This window comes from Rhincodon typus, chromosome 15 (genome assembly GCF_021869965.1).
Source record: "Rhincodon typus isolate 14 chromosome 15, sRhiTyp1.1, whole genome shotgun sequence".
Classification (NCBI taxonomy): Eukaryota; Metazoa; Chordata; class Chondrichthyes; order Orectolobiformes; family Rhincodontidae; genus Rhincodon; species Rhincodon typus.
Genome location: NC_063346.1, coordinates 48,020,837 through 48,041,905, shown reverse-complemented (window position 1 = coordinate 48,041,905; position 21,069 = coordinate 48,020,837). Strand labels below are relative to the sequence as shown.

Here is a 21,069-nt window from a genome sequence, read left to right as displayed (position 1 = left end):
TCTATCTAAACCTGTCGCCTATTTTCCAAGGATCTGTATCCCTCTGCTCCCTGCCCATTCATGTATCTGTCTAGATACATCTTAAGTGACGCTATCGTGCCCATCTCTACCACCTCCGCTGGCAACGCGTTCCAGGCACCCACCACCCTCTCAACATCTCCCCTCACCTGAGGCATGGTGACCCTCAGGTTAAACCACCACCACTAGCCTCTCTCTAATGAGAGGGCAGCCCTATGATCCTTTGGGACTATGGTGACTACCTTTATCTCGCCTAGAATAAAGTCAAGAGCAAGTCCAGAGCCGACCTATAGCAGAACCAAAGCATACAGATTGATTTTGCTTTGACTGCAGTATTGCCGACTTCTCTCATCCTTTTGCTGATGATTCGGAGGAGTCTGTCCATGCTGTAATAGGATGCATTAAATTTTCCTGCTTTCTCTGTGTGGGACCTACATGGACAGTTTTTCATGTTGTCAGATGCCTGTAACTTAGTAACACTGGAGGAGATATCTGTATTCAGCATTACAGCCAGGAAATTGTCAGGAATTAATATTATTGAAAGGATTTGTATTGCTAATTTCACGCATTCAGGATATCCCTACTATTTCAGACATGGAACTACTTTTGTAGTGTAGTCACTATTGTTTCGTAGGCACGTGTGGCATAGACATATATCGTGGCAAATTTATGAATGGCAAATGGCTGATGGGATGAATTATTACATGATATGTTTTGGTGGTGTTGTCAGGGCATATATATTGATCAGGATACTTTTGATAGTGCTGTGGGTTCTTTTGCATCAGCAGAACTTGTAGACTTGCTACATGCTCTCCTCTGGCAAGTGGTACCTCCCTTGGCCTTGGACTGAAGTGGCAGCTGAGATTATGTCAAGTCTCTGGAGTGAGACGTGAAATTGTCTGAGGTAGAGACAACAGACAGACAAACAGCCATTAATGCAGATATCACTGAAATTACATTGGTCAATGTGCAACCTGCTTTCATTGTCTAGTTTAAAAATCGCCCTAAGATAATTAATCTATTATCATGTTATCTTAGCTTTTGTTTGGAAAACTTACCATGTGTGATTCTTTACGTTACTCGATAGAACTTGAAATAGAAAGATCAAACAGCTGTGCAGTTGAAAATAAGTTCAATAGATAATTGATAGTTAAAAGAGTGAAAGTTGGTTGAAATTGTTTTCCTTGATTTCAGTGTCTCTATTAGAGCAGGTAGATGTCTGGTTTCCAAACCAAAGCTGCAGACAACGCCTCACTCCGGTGTGGTCGTAAGTTATTTCCTGTAACAAAAGTTCGCTGTCTCAGCCCCTTGTTCTATAATATCTGCTTTTGTTTTGCCAATGTTCTCAATTTTGTTAAGTTCTATGTCACTTTATTTCTTCAGCTGTTTTGTATAGTCATCAGCAGCTCAGCTACTTTGGTGGGAGGGGGTGTTCCGCTGAAAGTTTTACAGGTTTCTTTTGCTTTGTACTTTAGAACATAAGGCAATTAGCTGTGTTCATCTGGCCAATCTTTCCAAGCTGTCAACCTCAAACTGTGATGAGTTCCAAGTTCATGACTTTTACATCCTGCATTAGGCCCTTCAGACAGATATGCGTGATTGATGCTTGTTTTGTCTTGACAATTTAACACATCTTTTAGAAACACACACGTACCCTAATAGATGCTTCGCTGGAAAGAAATCTTGAAGCATTGTTCATTTAGTGAATTCTTAATTAAGTCCTCAAAGCCCAGTGCTCCTATGAAACACACAGACATGTAGCTTGGGTAGTGTGGAGAACAGAGCAGAGCTTAAAGAAGCAGGCGTAACATTTATCTTTCATGAAAGGTCATGTACAGGATTTGCTGCAGAGGAAGTTTTGGGTTTCTCTGTGAGCTGTACTTCAGGCTCAGCACTAACCTGGAACTTTGCTGACAGTCAATATTGTCCCAATATTGGAGCATTAGACAGTGCATCAGCAATGCTTGGGACATCTGCATAACTCATGGAGTCCCAGAATGTCAGCTGGTAAAACTGAATGTGTTCAAATACTATGCCGGCTTGATCAATACAGCTTTAGAGATCAAAATGGAACAATCTAGCACTCAGAGTCACTGTTTAAAAATATAAGGGGTCATCCATTTAAAATAAAAATGAGGTTTTCTTTTAATTTGACAGAGGGTCATGAGACTTTGGAGCTCTCATCCTCAAAAGGTGGTGGATATTTTTCAGACAGCGGGTGGTTAGATTCCTGGTAAGTAATGAGGGCGAAACATTACAGTGTAGATGGGAATGTGGTTTTGAGGTTCCAGTCAGATCAGTCATGATCTTATTAAACAGCTGAGTAGGCTTGAGAGGTGGAGTGGCCTACCCCTGCAAGTGTTTGTAGGGTCACATGGCACTCATGTGATTCTCCATAGTCTTGAGAGAGGTACAAATACAACAATCTTGGCATGGCGGCATTTATTGAGCATTTCTTGGAAGGCAGTTAAAGTTCCTCCACACTGGCGTGAGACTGCATCAGAATAACAGGTTTCCTTTCCTGAAGGACATTAGTAAACCAGCATGGGATTTTGGCTGTCCACTAGTCTCTTTTACTGACAAATGGTTTGAATAATGGTATTGCCAGTTTTTCTTTTGAGACTGCATTTCACTTCTCAAATGGCCATAATGGGGTTTGAATGGAATTTGAAGCCTCTGGATTGCTAGTATAGTAAAATGTAATTATTTTTGCTTGTTTCATGTCCATGTTTCATGGAAGAAGATGGTGGCAGGGGTGTGTATTTGCATCTGTATAATCAATATGTGGCTTGGGATGTGTTTTCGCCTGATTGCTTTTCCTTTTCAGAAGTTATACCTTGGTAATGAATTAATTAATATGTCCCAGTTTATTTCTTGCTTTACTGTACATCAAATAAACTATTACAAACGAACAATTCTGGCAGTGATGCCCTCTGAGTTAAGGGAATACTGTTCTTACGCCAGCCTCCATAAATATGTTCCTGATGTTTACATTTATTTAGACGTTTGATGAGAAGCTGTACTTTCCTGGATGAGGCTTTCATTCCTACACTGCATTGATTCCAAATATTATTCCATTGGGAATAGCCATGTGCTGCATGTTTTAATTTCATATCTGGAACAAGGGTGTGCTGCCAGATTTTTTTCTGTGTTTTGGGTTCCAAAATAATTGGGCATTGAATTTCAGTGAGTCAACTCTACAGCTAGCCCCAATAAGTCATTCTGAGTGGAAGCAGACTTTGGCTTAAGGGTCACTCAGTTTATAAACAGAATATTTGAATTAAGTTGATGTTGTCTGGTGCATTTCAAACACCGATAGCTGTGAGTTTGATGTTAGGAGTTGGGACATCATGCTAGATTGCTAGTTGGTCGTGTCAGAGTTTATATTTACTGCTTGTGGTGGATATTACATCAGAAAACAAAGAAAGCACGCATTGGGGAAAAGGTCATGTGGTCTATTAAGCCCACTAATTGAGTGTTAGTTTTTCCTGGCCTGCATAACTCAACACCACATCACACAATGTACATAACCACTGAGCCAATATTATTTTGATGTTAACTTTGCTGTAAGCCAATTTGCATTCTTGACACTTAAAGCAACCTGCTCAGACATGTTATGACATACCTCTGGAACAGGTGCATCTTGACCCAGGGCCTCCTGACACAGAGTTAGGGGCACTACCACTGTGCCACAAGAGCCCCAAATATGTTTACCATTTTTTTTGCTGTGTAGTATCTGGGTGGTCTCAACTCAGTAGCCCAGGAAGAATTTGTATCCTAAATAAAATTAAAGGACTATGTTCTTGAAACCAGATTCATACCATGTTGATGTTGTTAACTATGTTGATTACATGTGTTCAACATTGTCTAATGCTTGATAAACTGACTCAGTTATTGACCCTGTCATTAGACGCTTTCATAGCCTTTTATCTGAAGTCTAGCATCCACACCAGAGAAGAATCTGCAATCATGTATACTTACAAATTGTTGCATAAAATTAAATCCAGATTTTAGCTCCAAAATAGGATTTGAAAACACTGAAATCTTTGGAAAGAACTACGAAAACACCATGTTTTTTTGGGGGGTCACTAAATGTTGGTTGCAGTTTAAGTTTTTAATAGATTTGCAATTTGTAGAGGGATTATTTATCCGAAGATAACATGATTTTCCACTTCCACAATACAGGAACTCTTCATTGTCAAGGTTGTATGGGAAAAGTTGGCTTGATTTGGAGATGGGGAGGAAGGGAACATATATTTGTTCCGAGTGGTAGAGAATGCTAGCTTGTGGGTTAATTTTTTTTTATTTAAGCAAATAAATATTTTGGAAAGCTATTTTAATTGGCCCAGTTCTGAAGGTATGGCACTGTGTGGAAAGTGCTGTATACATGCCAAGATCATGACTTTTCCTGTGGGAGACTTCTGTGAAAGACAATTTATAACTTTTACAGGACTCAGCTTTATTGTAGCTTGCATTTTGCAAACAGGATTCTTCATTTTTGGTAACTCTTTCTCATCTGAAAATAATTCAGAAAATTATTCTTTACTGTTTTTACTTGGAATTGTTGGAGTTGAAGGGAAAAGTTAACAGTTTTACGCTTTATTGACGTCTAATGTATTATGAATATATTTGAGTACGTTCTGGGGCTGGGGAATATAGTCTGGGAGGGTTGTGTAAGTTATGACAAAATGGTAAGCATATGGTCATGGTATACTTGTGTACTGATCAGTTTATACTTTACACTCAAAGGGTATGATTGGGAGTCAGAACTCTGCCAAAGTACAGGAGGAAAGTATGTCAGTAGCAGCACTCTGACTGAGATGAACTTCGAGCACATGCTTATGAACTGGTCTGAGGATTTGCCTCCATGTTTTAGTTGGATTTTGTATTGAGCTGGATGTTTTGAAGCAGAAATTTATTTCTAACCATTTAAGGAACAAACTGTTTTGAGTCCAAAATGTCATTTGTTTACACGCTGCCATTCACAAATGCTGGTTATTAAAGAAAACTTAATTCAGAAAAATATGCTTTTGTTCATCTTTTGAAGGAACAGCACGGCTAGCCTTCTGTTGTGAAGTTAATTCTGTTTTTCTCTAATTCACACACGGGATGTGAATGTCACTCGCTGTACCAGCATTTATTGCTTGTCCCTAGTTGCTGTTGAGAGGGCGGTGGTGAGCTGCCTTCTGGAACCACTACAGTCCTTGTGCTGGAGGTAGACCCACAATGCCCTGAGGGAGGGACTTCCCGGATGTTGACCCAGCAACTGTGGAGGAACAGCGATATATTTCCAAGTCGGGGGAACTCAAGATGGTGGTGTTCCCATGTAACTTGCTTCTCTTTTTGAAATGAAATAGTTGTTCAGGTCTCTGCCCTGCAGATGGGTGTGACCCACAATGGCCCGATCACTGCCACAGGTAAAGCAAATAAACAGATCTCAAATCCACCGCAATGGGAGCTGGGATCGAATCCCATGCCAATGGCACCAATCTGTTCCACACCGACCATCAGGCCAACTGACCCTCCAAGCAGTCCGAGTTGCTAGGGCAACATGACCTTTCACAATCATTTTGTATTCTAGAGCTATGAATGGTGATGATAGTGGCTCCAAATTTCTTTCCATCTCATGGTGACCAAGAATCTCTCCCTGTCACTGGTGTACAGATTTACATTTAGATACTCAACTTGTTTGTCTAGCTTACGAACACGCTTCCAGGATGTCCATCAAGATTTTGACTTGAACCTAGAGCTTTGGGCTCAAAGATAGAGATGTTATTTATGGCTCTATGTGACCACTTCGCTGAATAATTAGAAACCCAATTAGTTTCATCTGTTTCTACATTTGGTGAATTTTATCAACAGGAAATAAAAGGCAATTTATTTATTTTCTATTTATTTTTGGAAGGCCCATTCCTTGAAAGTATTGATTTGATTCTCCTTATTTTTTGTTTTATAAACTCTCTTTCAAGGGACTGCTGTTTCTAAGATATATATGGCGTGGTATTTTTCACAAATAAAAGTAGAAATAATTAGAGAATTGTGTTGTCTCTGTAAACTTCTGTTTTGTACTATGGAGAGCTGATTAGTAACAGAAAGCCGCCAGTGATGAAGACTTGGGGACAACAAGGTGCAGGGCTGGATGAACACAGCAGGCCAAGCAGCATCGTAGGAGCAGAGAGGCTGACGTTTTGGGCCTAGACCCTTCATCAGAAAAGGGGGAGGGGAAGGGGGTTCCGAAATAAATAGGGAGAGAGTGGGAGGCGGATAGAAGATGGATAGAGGAGAGGATAGGTGGAGAGGAAACAAACAGGTCGAAGAGGCGGCGATGGGGCCAGTAAAGGTGAGTGTAGGTGGGGAGTTAGGGAGGAGATAGGTCAGTCCAGGGAGGACGGACAGGTCAAGGGGGCGGGATGAGGTTAGTCGGTAGGAGATGGAGGTGCGGCTTGAGGTGGGAGGAGGGGATAGGTGGGAGGAAGAACAGGTTAGGGAGGCAGGGACGAGCTGGACTGGGTTTTGGGATGCGGTAGGGGGAGGGGAGATTTTGAAGCTTGTGAAATCCACATTGATACCATTGGGCTGCAGGGATCCCAAGCGGAATATGAGTTGCTGTTCCTGCAACCTTCAGGTGGCATCGTTGTGGCACTGCAGGAGGCCCAGGATGGACATGTCGTCTGAGGAATGGGAGGGGGAGTTGAAATGGTTCGCGACTGGGAGGTGCAGTTGTTTATTGCGAACCGAGCGTAGGTGTTCTGCAAAGCGGTCCCCGAGCCTCTGCTTGGTTTCCCTGATGTAGAGGAAGCCACACCGGGTACAGCGGATGCAGTATACCACATTGGCAGATGTGCAGGTGAACATCTGCTTGATGTGGAAAGTCTTCTTGGGGCCTGGGATGGGGGTGAGGGAGGAGGTATGGGGGCAGGTGTAGCACTTCCTGCGGTTGCAGGGAAAAGTGCCGGGTGTGGTGGGGCTGGAGTGGGGTGTGGAGCGGACAAGGGAATCACGGTGAGAGTGGTCCCTCCGGAAAGCAGATAAGGGTGGGGAGGGAAAGATGTCTTTGGTGGTGGGGTCGGATTGTAGATGGCGGAAGTGTCGGAGGATGATGCGTTGGATCCAGAGGTTGATGGGGTGGTACGTGAGGACGAGGGGGATTCTTTTTTGGTTCTTATTGCGTGGACGGGGTGTGAGGGATGAATTGCGGGAGATGTGGGAGACATGGTTGAGGGCGTTCTCGACCACTGAGGGGGGGGATGTTACGGTCCTTAAAAAACGAGGACAGCTGAGATGTACGGGAGTGGAATGCCTCATCCTGGGAGCAGATGCGGCGGAGGCGAAGGATTTGGGAATAGGGGATGGCATTTTTGCAGGAAGGTGGGTGGGAGGAGGAGTATTCTAGGTAGCTATGGGAGTCGGTGGGCTTGAAATGAATATCGGTTTCTAGGTGGTTGCCCGATATGGAGACAGAGAGGTCCAGGAAGGAGACAGAGGTGTTAGAGATGGTCCAGGTAAACTTAAGGTTGGGGTGGAAGGTGTTAGTGAAGTGGATGAACTGTTCGAGCTCCTCGTGGGAGCACGAGGCGGCGCCGTTACAGTCATCAATGTAACGGAGGAAGAGGTGGGGTTTAGGGCCGGTGTAGGTACGGAAGAGGGATTGTTCCACGTAACCTACAAAGAGGCAGGCGTAGCTTGGGCCCATGCGGGTACCCATGGCCACCCCCTTTGTCTGTAGGAAGTGGGAGGAATTGAAAGAGAAGTTGTTGAGGGTGAGGACGAGTTCGGCTAAGCGGATGAGGGTATCAGTGGAGGGGGACTGGTCGGGCCTGCGGGACCGGAAGAAGCGGAGGGCCTTAAGGCCATCTGCATGGGGAATGCAGGTGTATAGGGACTGGACGTCCATGGTAAAGATGAGGTGTTGATGAAGACTTGTTCCTGCAATTGCCATTTAGTCAGAAGTCACACGACACCAGGTTATAGTCCAACAGGTTTATTTGAAAACCACAAGCTTTCAGAGTGTAGCCTCGAGAGAGTGGAGCACACAAACCCAGAATTTATAGGCTGAGAGATCAAAAGATCATATACCTGGTATGAGTAGAGTGTCAGGTAATAAGTCCCTGCAGGTGACCACGAGTGTTGGGCAGTGTGAGTAAAGTGTCAACAGCTGAATAACCACCTCTGATCTTCGAGTAAATGTCTTCCAAGGCGGACTTTGAGATACACAACAATGCAGAATCACCGAGCAGAAACTGGTAGCCGAGTTCCATACCCATGAAGACGGCCTCAACTGTGATTTTGTGTTCATGTCGCGCTACAGGTGACACTGCCACACTGTTCTGTATCTGTAAAATCTTCCTCACTGTCCTGTTTTGACACCATCATTTTGATAAATTGTTATGATCTCACTACCTTTAATTAGTTTGTACAGTTTTGAATTACTTATTACTTTGGTTAGACCCTCGGCATGTGACTCTTATACCTATCATGTTATTCCAGTCATTTAGCTTGTCTCCAGCACCACCTTATTTTAATTTTTTGTAATTATCTCTGTTTTGTTTAATTGGATTATAGGTCATCTTTTCACTGGTTATTCAGCTGTTGACACTTTACACACCACCTAACACTCTTGGTCACCAACAGAGACTTATTACCTGATGTTCCACTCACACCAGATGTACGATCTTTTGATCTCACAGCCCTTGGTCTCCCTGCCTATAAACTCTGTTTTATGTACTTCTAACTCACTGCACCTGACGATGGGGCTGTGCTCCAAAAGCTTGTGATTTCAAAGAAACCTATTGGACTATAACCTAGTGTCGTATGACCTCTGACTTTGTCCACCCCAGTCCAACACCAGCACCTCCACGTCACAGTTGCCATGAGTTATTGCAGGGGTCATGAGGTCAACTTCAGGAATTAAACATTGTCACATGGCCATTAGGAAATACTCCTGGATGATATTTCACTCGTCTCAAAATGCTTTACAGCACAACCATCACATCGTGAAGTTGAACAATTTTTTTTCTTGTGTTGTCCTTGCCACTCCCCCCAACCAATTGTTGTTCAAATTACATTCTAAAACTACTGGTCTTAAGTTTAAATTAATTTTAAATTTTGCTTGTTTGTTTCCAAATCTCTGTATGGCCTTTCCTCTTCCCATTTCTATAACATCCTCCAGCCTCATAACCTCTCTGATGCCTGTGCTGCTGCAGTGCTGACCTCGGCTCGAATCTCTGGAATTCCCTCCTTAAACTCCCCCAATACCTTCTCCATCTCTTCTCTTATTCCTACCTCTTTCACTAGTCCTTTGGTCATTTAACTTACTCGTTCCTATTGTGGATTCAGTGAGATTTTGTCTGATACTACTTTGGTGAAAATGTCAGGGGGACATGTTCCAAGTGCTCTTGTTGTCTGAGAGTTGAGAGTTGGACACTTATGGAGCAGTAGGCTTGAAGAAGGACTAGTTCAATCCCATTGCCCACAGAGCTGTGCTACAGCTTCTCAGACTGAATAATTTGTATACTTACTACAGGGGGTGGGGGGGCGGGGGTGAGATGTGTAGAGGAGGGAATGCAAAAAGGACACCTCAGCCTTAATAGCAGCTGTGCTAAAGTACCAATTTGTCCAAACTGGGCACTGTGGCATCATAATCAACGAGCTGTTTATACTGTAAATTATCCAGATGGCAAGATTATGCCTGGCAGCATATGTAGGAATGTGTTGTTTGCTTTCTTGAAGTGCAGTCCATGCTAATGTTGCAATGATCTCGGTTAGTGAATTTGCCTTATAAGGACGTGCACAGCTCTATATCTAAAGCTAACATGAAAGAGGTTCTCAATGTGCGAGAGACTCACCTCTGGCTGGGGTAGGGGAGGTTGTACACTCTATAACTGAGCATGCAGCCAAGAGGCTGCGAACTCTGGGACAGCCCTTGTGTAATGCAAGCATTGTCCTCCAAGTAAATACTCTGCATCAAAAACAAACACAACATCTTACCTGACCTCTGAACAAAACGTGCAATAGAGCTGCAGTGAGACTGTCAGATTTGTTGATGTCTCATTGAAGGCTTTGTGACACGTTGGCGATACAGCAAGATACCCACTGAACATTGCTCCTGCAAAGTCCCCGCAGAGGTTTTCAACTCAGTGTGAATTCACAGATTAACTGATGGTAACAAATAACCTAGTTTTAGCTACTTTGTTCAGCGTTGCAATTGGATTGAAGCCTCTCCATCATCGCCTGTTTATTTCATCCATTGACAGATATGGTAATTGTGATTTCTGAGCCATTATGCGTGAGGAAGTCATTTTTACTCATTGTCAGTGCAAGAGTTTCTCAATAATGAGAGGAAAATGCTATTAAAACTGCTGCTGGTTTCCCTGTGGGATGTTTCATCCAGTCGTGAGTGTGAGCAGCAGCACAGCAACAATGTGTACACAGTGATAACAAAGTGGGGGCCCACTGTACATTAGCCACAGGAAGTCACACTTAGTTATATTGTCGCCTATGATTTGGGCTTTAGGAATAATGAGAGCAATGCATCAATTGGGAAGCGATGAATATTTAAAAAAAAACACATTTCCCAGTCTCTTATTGTTGTCCTTAGACAATACCCTCCCCCAACCCCTACCTGTCTTCACAATATGCTCTCCTATGCACTGGGGAGATGGGATACAGATGGTGACTGCTTTGTCGAACACTTACCCTCTATCCATAAGGAATGACCCCACCCTTCCAGCTCCCTCCCACTTCAAAACACCACCTGTGTTCTCATGCCAACATTTCAGACTCGGGCCTGCTGCAGTGCCCTCGTGAGACTAGGCAAATGGCAACTCCTCTTCCGGCTACATACCTGACAGCTTCAGGACTCAGGATTGAGACTCTTTAGAATGTGAACCCCCTCCACGTTCATTACCTACCCCCACACCCCTAGGTCCTATTTTGCATTGATAACACAGGGTGGAGCTGGAGGAACACAGCAGGCCAGGCAGCATCAAAGGAGCAGGAAAGCTGACGTTTTGGGTCGGGACCCTTCTTCAGAACATCTGTGTTATCTTTGACTCCAGCCTCGGCAGTTGTTATTATCCCTGTTTTGCATTGGTTGCTCCCAGCACAGCCAATCCATTTTCAACCATTTACTCATTTCATGGGTGGTCTGCCCAGTAATTATCTCTCTCTCACCTTGACTCTTTGTTTGCCTATCCCTTTATTCTCTAGAGATAACACGGTGTAGAGCTGGATGAGCACGGCAGGCCAGGCAGCATCGGAGGAGCAGGAAAGCTGACGTTTCGGGTCGGGACCCTTCTTCAGAAATGGGCTCTCTCTCTCTCTCCCTCTCCACCTCGCTGTCTCTTTCTTTCACGGGGCATTGCCTCCACCTACTCTAATCCTGTCATCAGCATAAATGCCACCCTTTCCCAGCTATGTTCTGTTCTGACAAAGGGTCACTGGACTCAAAATGGTTCTGTCTCTCTATAGATGCTGGCAGACCTGCTGGGTGTTTACAACACTTTGAGATTTTGTTTTCCCTACCGAGTCCTCCTCTTCCTGATTGCAGAAGTGATCTTGAATCCAGAATATTTTACAGAGTTATGCATTTTTGCGACTAACTGTTCATTCAAGTCAACAGTTCACCTTATTATAAAATTCTTGGCTTGGGGAGGCTATATGAGATAGCTCATTGTTTATTTTTTTCATTAGAATCTAAGACACTGGAATAATGCCACTGGAAACTTTGAATGGTAGTGGGAAATCTTTAGTTTAGTTTAGCATTTACCAATGTGGATATTTAGGATGGAGCAAATTACTGCAGATGCTGGAATCTGTACTGAAAACAAAAAATAAGCTGGAGATCATGGTGTGTCAGGCGGTATCCATGGAGAGAGAGCAAGCTAACATTTTGCGATGACTTTTCATCAGAGCTGACATGAAGTGTGGAAGGGACAGCATTTATGCAATAGTTTGTTGGCGGGGGGAGCGGGGGGCAGAAAGTGTTGTGGGGCTAGTGGGTGTAGGGAGCTGACGAAGAAAGGATGTTGATGGTTTAGATTAAGTGATCGGAATGTGAGAATGGCAGAATCCCATTTCTGAAGAAGGGTCCCGACCCAAAACGTCAGCTTTCCTGCTCCTCTGATGCTGTCTGGCCTGTGTTCCTCCAGCTCCACACTGTGTTAACTCTGACTCCAGCGTCGGCAGTTCCTACTGTCTCTGATGGCAGAACAATGGTGTGGGTCTACCTGCTAGACGGGAAAGGACAGACTGTCCGGGGGGGGGGGGGGGGGGGGGTAGAGGGGACATGGTGACAGAGAATTTAACAAGTAAAGCTAAAAGAAAGGGAAGAAATGGGAACTTAATATTAAGTTCAATATTAATATTGAGTTCAACATCTTCAAATTGTGAACCAACTCCATTTCTTCCCTTTCTTTTAGCTTTACCTGTTACATTCTGTTACTATGTCCTCTCTCCCCTCCCCCCTCCACTCCAGTGAGACTATCTGTCCTGTCCAGTCTGGCAGGTAGACACACCATGGTTCTGCCATTCTCACATTCCAATCACTTAATCTAAACCATCAACATCTTTTCTCCGTCAGCACCCTACGCCCACAACACCCCCAACCCCCAAACTATAAGCATAAATGCTGTCCCCTTCACACTTCGTTTCAGCTCTGATGAAGAGTCATGTAGCCTTGAAACGTTAGCTTGCTGTCTCTCCATGGATCCCCTGTGATCTCCAACAGTTGTAGTTTGCAGTGGATATTTCGGTTGTTACTGCTGTTCCATTGAAAGCTGTAGAAAGATGCATTTACATGATAGCTTCATTCATTACAGCAGTCCAAGTTGATCCAGCACCATTGGGTTGGCTTCAACTTTACTGCATCATCTTTCTCTCTGCTACTTGCAGTTGTAGACTGTCAGTCAGGAAAACCAGCACAGTGTGCAATGATGGACTCGTTGCTTGATTTGGATGGTTGAAAGTTACCAAAATGAATGCATTGTTTCTGAGGCCATTACTGTTGCCAGTAACATCCCAGCAGGTCACCTGTGGCAGCTTTGCCGCAGTTGAATTTAGAACATAGAACATAGAACGGTACTCTATAGTACAGCACAGGCCCTTCGGCCCACGATGTTGTGCCGAACTTTTACCCTAAACCTAAGGTCTATCTAACCTCCACCCCTACCTCATACTATCATCCATTCGCCTATCTAATAGCCACTTAAATGCCCCTAATGAGGCCGACTCCACTACCCTCTCCGGCAATGCATTCCACACCCCTACCACTGTGAGTAAAGAACCTACCTCTGACGCCTCCCCTACCAGCCTGTTTCACACTGTCCTCCCCTACAACTAGGTCTCTCTCACTTGTGAATACCGAAGAAAAGTATTCATTAAGGACCTCTCCTATCTCTTTAGGCTCAGTGCACAAATTCCCTTTACAATCCTTGATCGGCCCTACCCTTTCTCTGGTCATTCTCTTATTCCTCACGTACGAGTAAAAAGCCTTGGAGTTTTCCTTGATCCTATCTGCCAAGGTTTTCTCATGCCCCCTTATAGCCCTTTCTCCTAAGCCCTTTCTTCAGCTCCTTCCTGGCTAACTTGTATCCCTCTAGAGCCTTTTCCGATCCTTGTTTCCTAAACCTTATATAAGCATCCTTCTTCCTCTTAACTAGTCGTTCATACTGTCCTCCCCTTCTCTGAATATTTCCACAGGCCTGGCTCATGTCACCCAAAGTCTATAGAACTTGCATCCAGCAATGTGTTCTGATACAGACCTGCACATGATGTGACACACTTAGAGTCACGCACATACTTCTTGTTCCCAGGGCTCCTCTAAGTTCTATTGAGGTGTTTGCATAAAATGAAGAACTTTTAAGTTGAAACTGTAGGAGAGAAGCTCTCCTCCAGGCAGGAAGGAGAAGAGGAACCAAGATGATGGTGCGGTCAGACAGAAAGGTTTTTAAGAGGCTTTGGGCAGGCAAGTATCAAAGACAACTGCTTTGGAAGGGAACTCCAAAGGGGAGGATCAACAATGGAAGTGAGCAGTAGTAATTTTCAAACAGAGAAATAGAACAGTTGTAGTTCAAGAGGATAATTTGCATGGCTATGGAGGGATTTGTATTAAAGATCATGCTTTATCTTTGTGGTTAATGGAACCAGTAGTAACTGAGCAAGGACCAAGGTGTGAGAGACTAAGAGTTTACAGTTAGACTGGAGCTCATGAGATTATTGGGGAAACCCATGCTTGAGGTGATGAAATTATAGATTAGGATTTCAGTAGTATTGAACAACGGCTGCGATCGTACATGAGGATGGAAAACATTCTGGAAATGAAATGTGATTTCACCTCAAGTTCTGCCCTGGGTTTAGCCGGTCCTGCCCTGACATTTTCCCCTGCATTCCAATCTTGCACAGTCGCATCGAGCAAACGCTGCTAGTGAGCTTTTCAAAGTCCACTCTCTCAGCCGCCATGAAGTATCAACGTTTTCAGGTTTCTTCCAACTCTCTCATGGGTTCCCCTCACACGCAGCCATTGGGCCTTCCCACTTTCTCAGCTTGACAGAACTTCTGATTTCTGACTCCAACGCTTAGCTGCGTACTAATTCCTAGAGTTTCTGATTGAGTTCTAACAGCACAGAGTCATCCGACTGCTCTTGACTCCTCACGGAGTTCCCTGCAGAATCTGTGTTGTTCAATAATACAGCCACCTGCAGCTCTCCTGATGTGCAGTCTACCCATGGTCTCCTTTCACATCCTCCCTTCTCTTCCCGTAACCTTTGAACTCCTTCTCCCAGTTCCCCCTAAACTATTCTGAGCAATTGATTGTAAACCTTGCAATAAACCCCGTTGTAGGGCAGAATTGAATGTGCCTACCTCACAACTCTTCTGTAGCACAGGACTGATGGACCAAATGGCTTCCACTTATCATGAAATTCCACAACAACTTCTCTGAGTGGTTTGAAGTGGGTCCCATAGATTACACCAGTTTGTGTGACTCTCAGAGTTTTGTTGAGAACAGAGAGGGCCTGATTCCAGATTTCAATTAGATGCATTTATTCTTGTCTTTTTTCTGTTACTGAGAGTTCAATTTCAAATGACCTAAAACAGCCTCATTAAAATTAACACTCAGCAATTCAGACAGCATTTGTGGAGATAAGCTGGGTTTAACACTTTAGGTCAATGACTTTTCATCAATCATAAAAGTGGAAGTAGAACCCAGCTACCCGGGCTTATATTCTTGTGGGTTTTATGAGTCACAAAATGTCCCTAAACTATAGTTTGGATGCCACAACTTTAAACCAGCTTTTCTATTTGAAGAAACTGCTTGTGTGGTGCCCTTAAGTTGCTATTATTTAACCACTTCAGCCATGAAGGAAAACTTAGCCAGTAATTACTGTGTCCAAATTTGTTTCTTTAAAGGGTTATGTCAGAGTATATGGAGTTGTGCACTCCTCCTGGCCTTCAGTGTGTATTTAGGGGATTGTACATCAGAAGCCAGATAATTGAAATGCATTCAACAAGCAATATTCATGCAGAGGCTGCTTTTCAGAATCATAGAATCCCTACAGTGGGGAAGCAGGCCATTTGGCCCATCGAGTTGACACTGACCCTCTGAAGTGCATCCCGCCCAGAACCCCTCCCCCCTCTACTCACCCCACACCCTATCCCTGTAACCCTGTGTTTCCCATGCCTACCCCACCTATTTACAATTTAGCATGGCCACTCCACCACTGCAAATCTTTGGACAGTGGGAGGAAACCGGAGCACCCGGATGAAACCGGGGAGAACGTGCAAACTCCACACAGACAGTCACCCAAGGGTGGCATTGAATCCGGGTTCCTGATGTTGTGAGGCAGCAGTGCCAACCACTGAGCCACTGAGCCACTTTGCCAGTGTAATGGTCAGAGTTATAATCTTGAGATTACACACTGTGCCATGTGTCAGTGAGGCTAGTAATAGAAAGATAGAACAGCTATATATGTAGCAGAAGAGTGGCAATTGGTGTAGGAGGGAGAACTGTCAGGAGAATTGCTTGTTGCTTTTGATCTGTGCAAACGCCATTTGCCCTGAAATGAGTGACGCTAAATAATGGCATGATGCCAGAAATGCTTACCCTAACTCAAAGGCGACTGCTAGACGCTTGACACTGATCCAGCTTCCTCAGAGCCAGCTCCCAGAGTGAACAGAATGTCAAACACTCCTGTTTTTATCTGTCAGCCAGGGCTCCCTGATTGGATCTGATTAACAGCGCCAATCAGGGAACTCATTCTATGAGGTCCACATGGCTGACCTCGTTACAATCACTACATTGACCGACTGGCCTGATTTTGAGCTCCCTGCCACACTAGTTTAACCCCTCCTCGTGGCACTAGCAGACCTTCTTACCAGGCTGTAGGTGCCCCTCCAATGTGGGTGCAACGTGTCCTTTTTGAGCACTGTTGGCTGTCACTGCATAGTAGTGATTTATATGACCTCTTAATTCATTTTATTTTATACCTAGCTTCATTATAATGTTTGACTCTCACCCACCTCCAGCATATAGCAGAGTTCAACCCCATAGAGCCAGAGTGGCAGTGAGGACAATTTGGGGAGCAGGATGATTATCATTGATGATTCTTCACAGTTTTAGCCATTAAAACAACTATAATTAGCCACTGCATCTACAGTACTTATAGTATGGGTGTCAGTTTGTACAAATTGCAGCACTTGGATGAATGTCTTTGGGAGGAACAGTGTCTTCTTTTCTTAAATTTGCAACTTTTGGGTTTTCGATTTTTACACAGTGTGGTGGGTGCCTGGAACACATTGCCGATGAAAGCAGGCACATTAACAACATTTAAGGCATATCTTGATAGACACATGAACGGGAGGGGAACAGAGGGATAGAAACTGCGTATGGGCAATAAGTAGCAGGTCTAAATAAGGATTAAGAATTGCTGAAAGGCCTGTTCCTGTGCTGTATTGTATTGTATTGAGATGTAATTGCAGTTTGGAATTGCAGAACGATTTGCAACTCCAACCTAATGTTTATTACTTTTGTTTACAGAAAAGCTGTACAACTCAACAGGCCCTGATTTAAGAAGATCACTTTTCTCTTTGAAGCAACTATTCCAGGTAATGTAACAGTCCAATATTGGAATGCAGTTTACCTGTTTGTTTGTAGTTACATGGAAATTCATAATAAAATTATAACAGTATAAAAGGCCAAGCCTACCCATGTCAGTTTCCAAGCTCCATGTGCACAAATAAATTTATTTGGTCAAACTGTTTCTTACAGAGTCCTAGAGTCATACAGCATGGAAACCAACCTTTTGGTCCAACCAGTCCATGCTGAACATAATCCCAGACTAAACTAATCCCACCTGCTTGCTCCTGGCCCATATCCCTCCAAACCTTTTCTATTCATCTACCTATCCAAATATCTTTTAAATGGTATAATTGTACCTGCATCCACCAGGTCCTCAGGAAGTTCATTCCACATGCGAACCACCCTCTGTGTAAAAAAAACTTGCCCCTCATTTTTAAATCTCTCTCCTCTCACCTTAAAAATATGCCCCTCAGTCTTGAAATCCCCCATCCTAGGGAAAAGACACTGTAAACTATAAACCTCAGTATACAGGAAAACAATCCACACTGACCAAATCCTCAACTTCCACAGCAACCACCCCAATGTCCACAAACAAAGCTGCATTAGGACACTAGTTAAACAGGCCACGACACACTGCAACACACAGGAACTATGCAGGAAAGAGGAAGAGCACCTATACAAAATCTTTGCTATGAACGATATCCCCACAACTTCATCCACAGATGCCTACTAAACAGACAGCAATAGTAGGACACAGTACGCCCTAACACACTGGCCACACTACCCTACATCAAAAACATATCAGACTGACAACAAGATTCCTAAGACCACTAGGAATCATGGTGGCACACAAACCCACAGCCACTCTACGACAAAAACTTACAAGGATTAAAGACCCCATTCCCACAACATGCAGAACCAACGTGGTTTACAAAATACTATGCAACGACTGCCACAAATATTACTTCGGACAGACAGGAAGGAGGCTAGCCTCAGATTACAAAACATCAACTAGCAGCAAAATGGCAGGATGAACTCTCCTTAATATCAGTATACTCAGACAATGAAGGCCATCAGCTTAACTGGGACAAGGTAACCATAGTAGCCCAAGCCAAACATAGACACGCACGGGAATTCCTAGAGGCATGGTTCTCCACCTGTAATGCAATCAACAAACACACAGAATTGGACCCCATATACAAACACATATAGATCAAAACCAAAAATGACACTACTCACCATAACAGACCGGACAGTATAAATTCCAAATGGAGTAGAATAACGTTGCTTCATCGGAGGCTCCACTGATGATGTCAGCTAGCGTGGTGATGAAACATCTGAACGAGAACAAGCCAGCTCGGTGAGCAAGTCAACAACCTCATCCAAAACCCGAGCTACAGATTTTTGCTAAAACTTTAATTTCATAAACTTCTATAAAGTCACCTCTTGACCTCCTACGCTCCAGTGGAAAAAGACCCAGCCTATCCAGCCTTTCTTTGTAAACTCAAAGCTTCCATGCCCAGTAACATTCTGGTACATCTCTTCTGAACCCTCTCCAACTTAATAATATCCTTCTTCTAACTGAGTGACCAGAACTAGCACAGTACTCCAGAATTTGATCCTTTCTTAATAATTCATTTATGGGATGCCAGCATTATTTTTTGCCCAACCTTTAAAGCCTCAATTGTATAGGGAAAATGTTTGTGGAGCATTAATTTAGGTATTCCAACAGTGCTGTTATGGAAGGAGTTCCATGATTTTGACAAAGTGATGAAGGAATGATGATCTATTTCCAAGTGAAGATGGTGTGTGACTTAGAGGTGGTGGTGTTGCCATGTGCTTCATGTCTGTATCTTTCTAGATGATAGAGGTCGCAGGTTTCGGGCCAAAGGAACTTGTATATACTTTCTAGGTGGCCTATAGTGGAGGGAGTGAATATTTAAGACAGTGAGTGAGAGCCCTAATTAACTAGCCTTTTCTGTCCTGGATGTTGAGCTTATCCAGTGCTGTTGCAGTCACATTCATTCAGGCAAGTGGAATATATTCCATCACACTCTTGATTTGTGTCTTGCAGGAGGTGGAAAGTCTTTGGGGAGTCAGGAAATGAGTCACCCACCACAGAATTCTCAGTCTCTGACCTGCTCTTGTAGCCAGAGTATTTACATGGCTAGTCTGGTTAAGTTTCTGGTCAATGGTAGCCACCAATCTCTTTTATTGGCGATTGTCAAGACTTGGCTCTTGTGTGGTGCAAACATTACTTAACAGCCTGAGTATAAATGCTGTCCACATCTTGCTGCATGTGGATACAGACTGTCCAAATTGAATCTGGAGCAATGATGTACTGTAGGGTCCTGCCGTTCGCAGGAGATGGAGTCCTGGAGAACATCACAAATGGCAAAATTACAAATCGTAAAAACAATTTGTAACACGAATCAATGGGATAGACTCCAGCCAGTAGGCACCCTTCCTAAATTGTTTTTGTGAAAATGCTTTTAGTATTGTTTGTAATGTTGCCAGTATAGTAATAGTCTCTGGGACCTATTTAATCCATAAAGCAGTGTCATTCAGTGAATGGATTTTTCCATCATGTACACTAGGATGCCTAGTGCTGTTACTGTGTGCACTTAGAACAGCATCAAATTCATATTAAGTGAACTGGCTCAGGGTGGAACAGTGCAGTATGTGGAAGTTACAATGTGGCGTTAAGTTTTATTTTTGTAACCTGTTAGCTACAGTGGGTCTTATACTGACCTGTTTCCATCTTCAGTTTACTGGAGTAATGGTTACAAATGTGAACAGTGCCCCTTGTGCCCAGCTGTGGCCTCAGCCCTGTAGGGTAAATCAAAGATAAAGTTTCCAATCTCTTATCAGACCAAAGGGCTGCTCTCTCATTAGAGAGAGACGACTGGTGGTGGTTTAACCTGAGGGTGACTGTGCTGTCGGGTGAGGCAAGAAGTTGAAAGGTTAGGGCCTTCATGGTAACCTCAGCTGGTGCACTGTAAACAGCTCTGAAAGTGGCAGTAGTGTTGTTTAAATAAACATTATATATGTTAACATACAAAATAAGATGTTAGTTTTACATATAATTTATAAATTATGGATAACATTAATGGCTCTGTAATTATGTTCATCATGCTATAAATTCCATTTGAGGCCTTTGAAATCGATATGGAATGTCTGGTTAGAGATTATTTTTATGAACATTTTTCCATCATATTTTTGGCTCCCATAAACCACAGATAAATGGACATTGACCACTGGGGCCAATGGGTGATATAGTGCAGAGAATGATAAGCATGGGTAAGTGAATTTGCAAACGGTGGGAGATTACTGTAGTTTCTTCCTCAAACCCTGAATTTCAAGAGAATTAAAGAATCTCTCAGCTCATTATTGAAGAGTGTTTAACCTGCTCTCTGTACTAAATATCTCACATTTAATATTTTATCTATAGCTCCCAATTTTAAGCTCTTCATCTGTTCAAATTGTTCAATCAACCCCTCCCATCCTTTTAGTGTGTTAAATTTTGCGACTTTATTCCTCTGCAGTCTGCATTACTGTCATGAAATAAGCTCTAATTGTTCAACTCCTTGTATTTATATTTCTATGCACCAGGACTCTGGTGAATCCATGTCTCTCTTTATTTAGAAATTCAATATGCTTCCTCTAGTGTTCCAACTCAGGTCTTACAATTTTCCGTAGATTTGTCATTACATCTAGGCTTTTACATTCTATACTTCTAGGGAAAAAAGCCCTCAGATTTACGTTAGCTTTTTTTATTTAATAACCTTTTCAACCTGAAATCATCTGTTAAAGGCCAATGAGCCTACTTGACTTTGTTCTTTCACAGTACTGAGTATGTTTGATGCCTTGTGTGAGTGTGCATCACCCTTTAATTATGTTCACATCTTGGATCTATCACTGATAGTAGGAACTGCAGATGCTGGAGGATCTGAGATAACAAGGTGTAGAGCTGGATG

At 43.3% G+C, this 21,069-nt stretch overlaps 1 protein-coding gene across 2 annotated transcripts in view; it reads left to right on the top strand.

Annotated features, from left to right (window-relative positions):
• Positions 1–21,069, top strand: part of fhod1 (formin homology 2 domain containing 1) — a 298,364-nt gene that overhangs the window by 103,361 nt on the left and 173,934 nt on the right. For both annotated transcript variants that reach the window (XM_048605595.1, XM_048605594.1), the window contains exon 4: positions 17,051–17,118. In XM_048605595.1, coding sequence (XP_048461552.1) covers positions 17,051–17,118 — 68 coding nt within the window. The remainder of the gene's footprint in view (positions 1–17,050; positions 17,119–21,069) is intronic.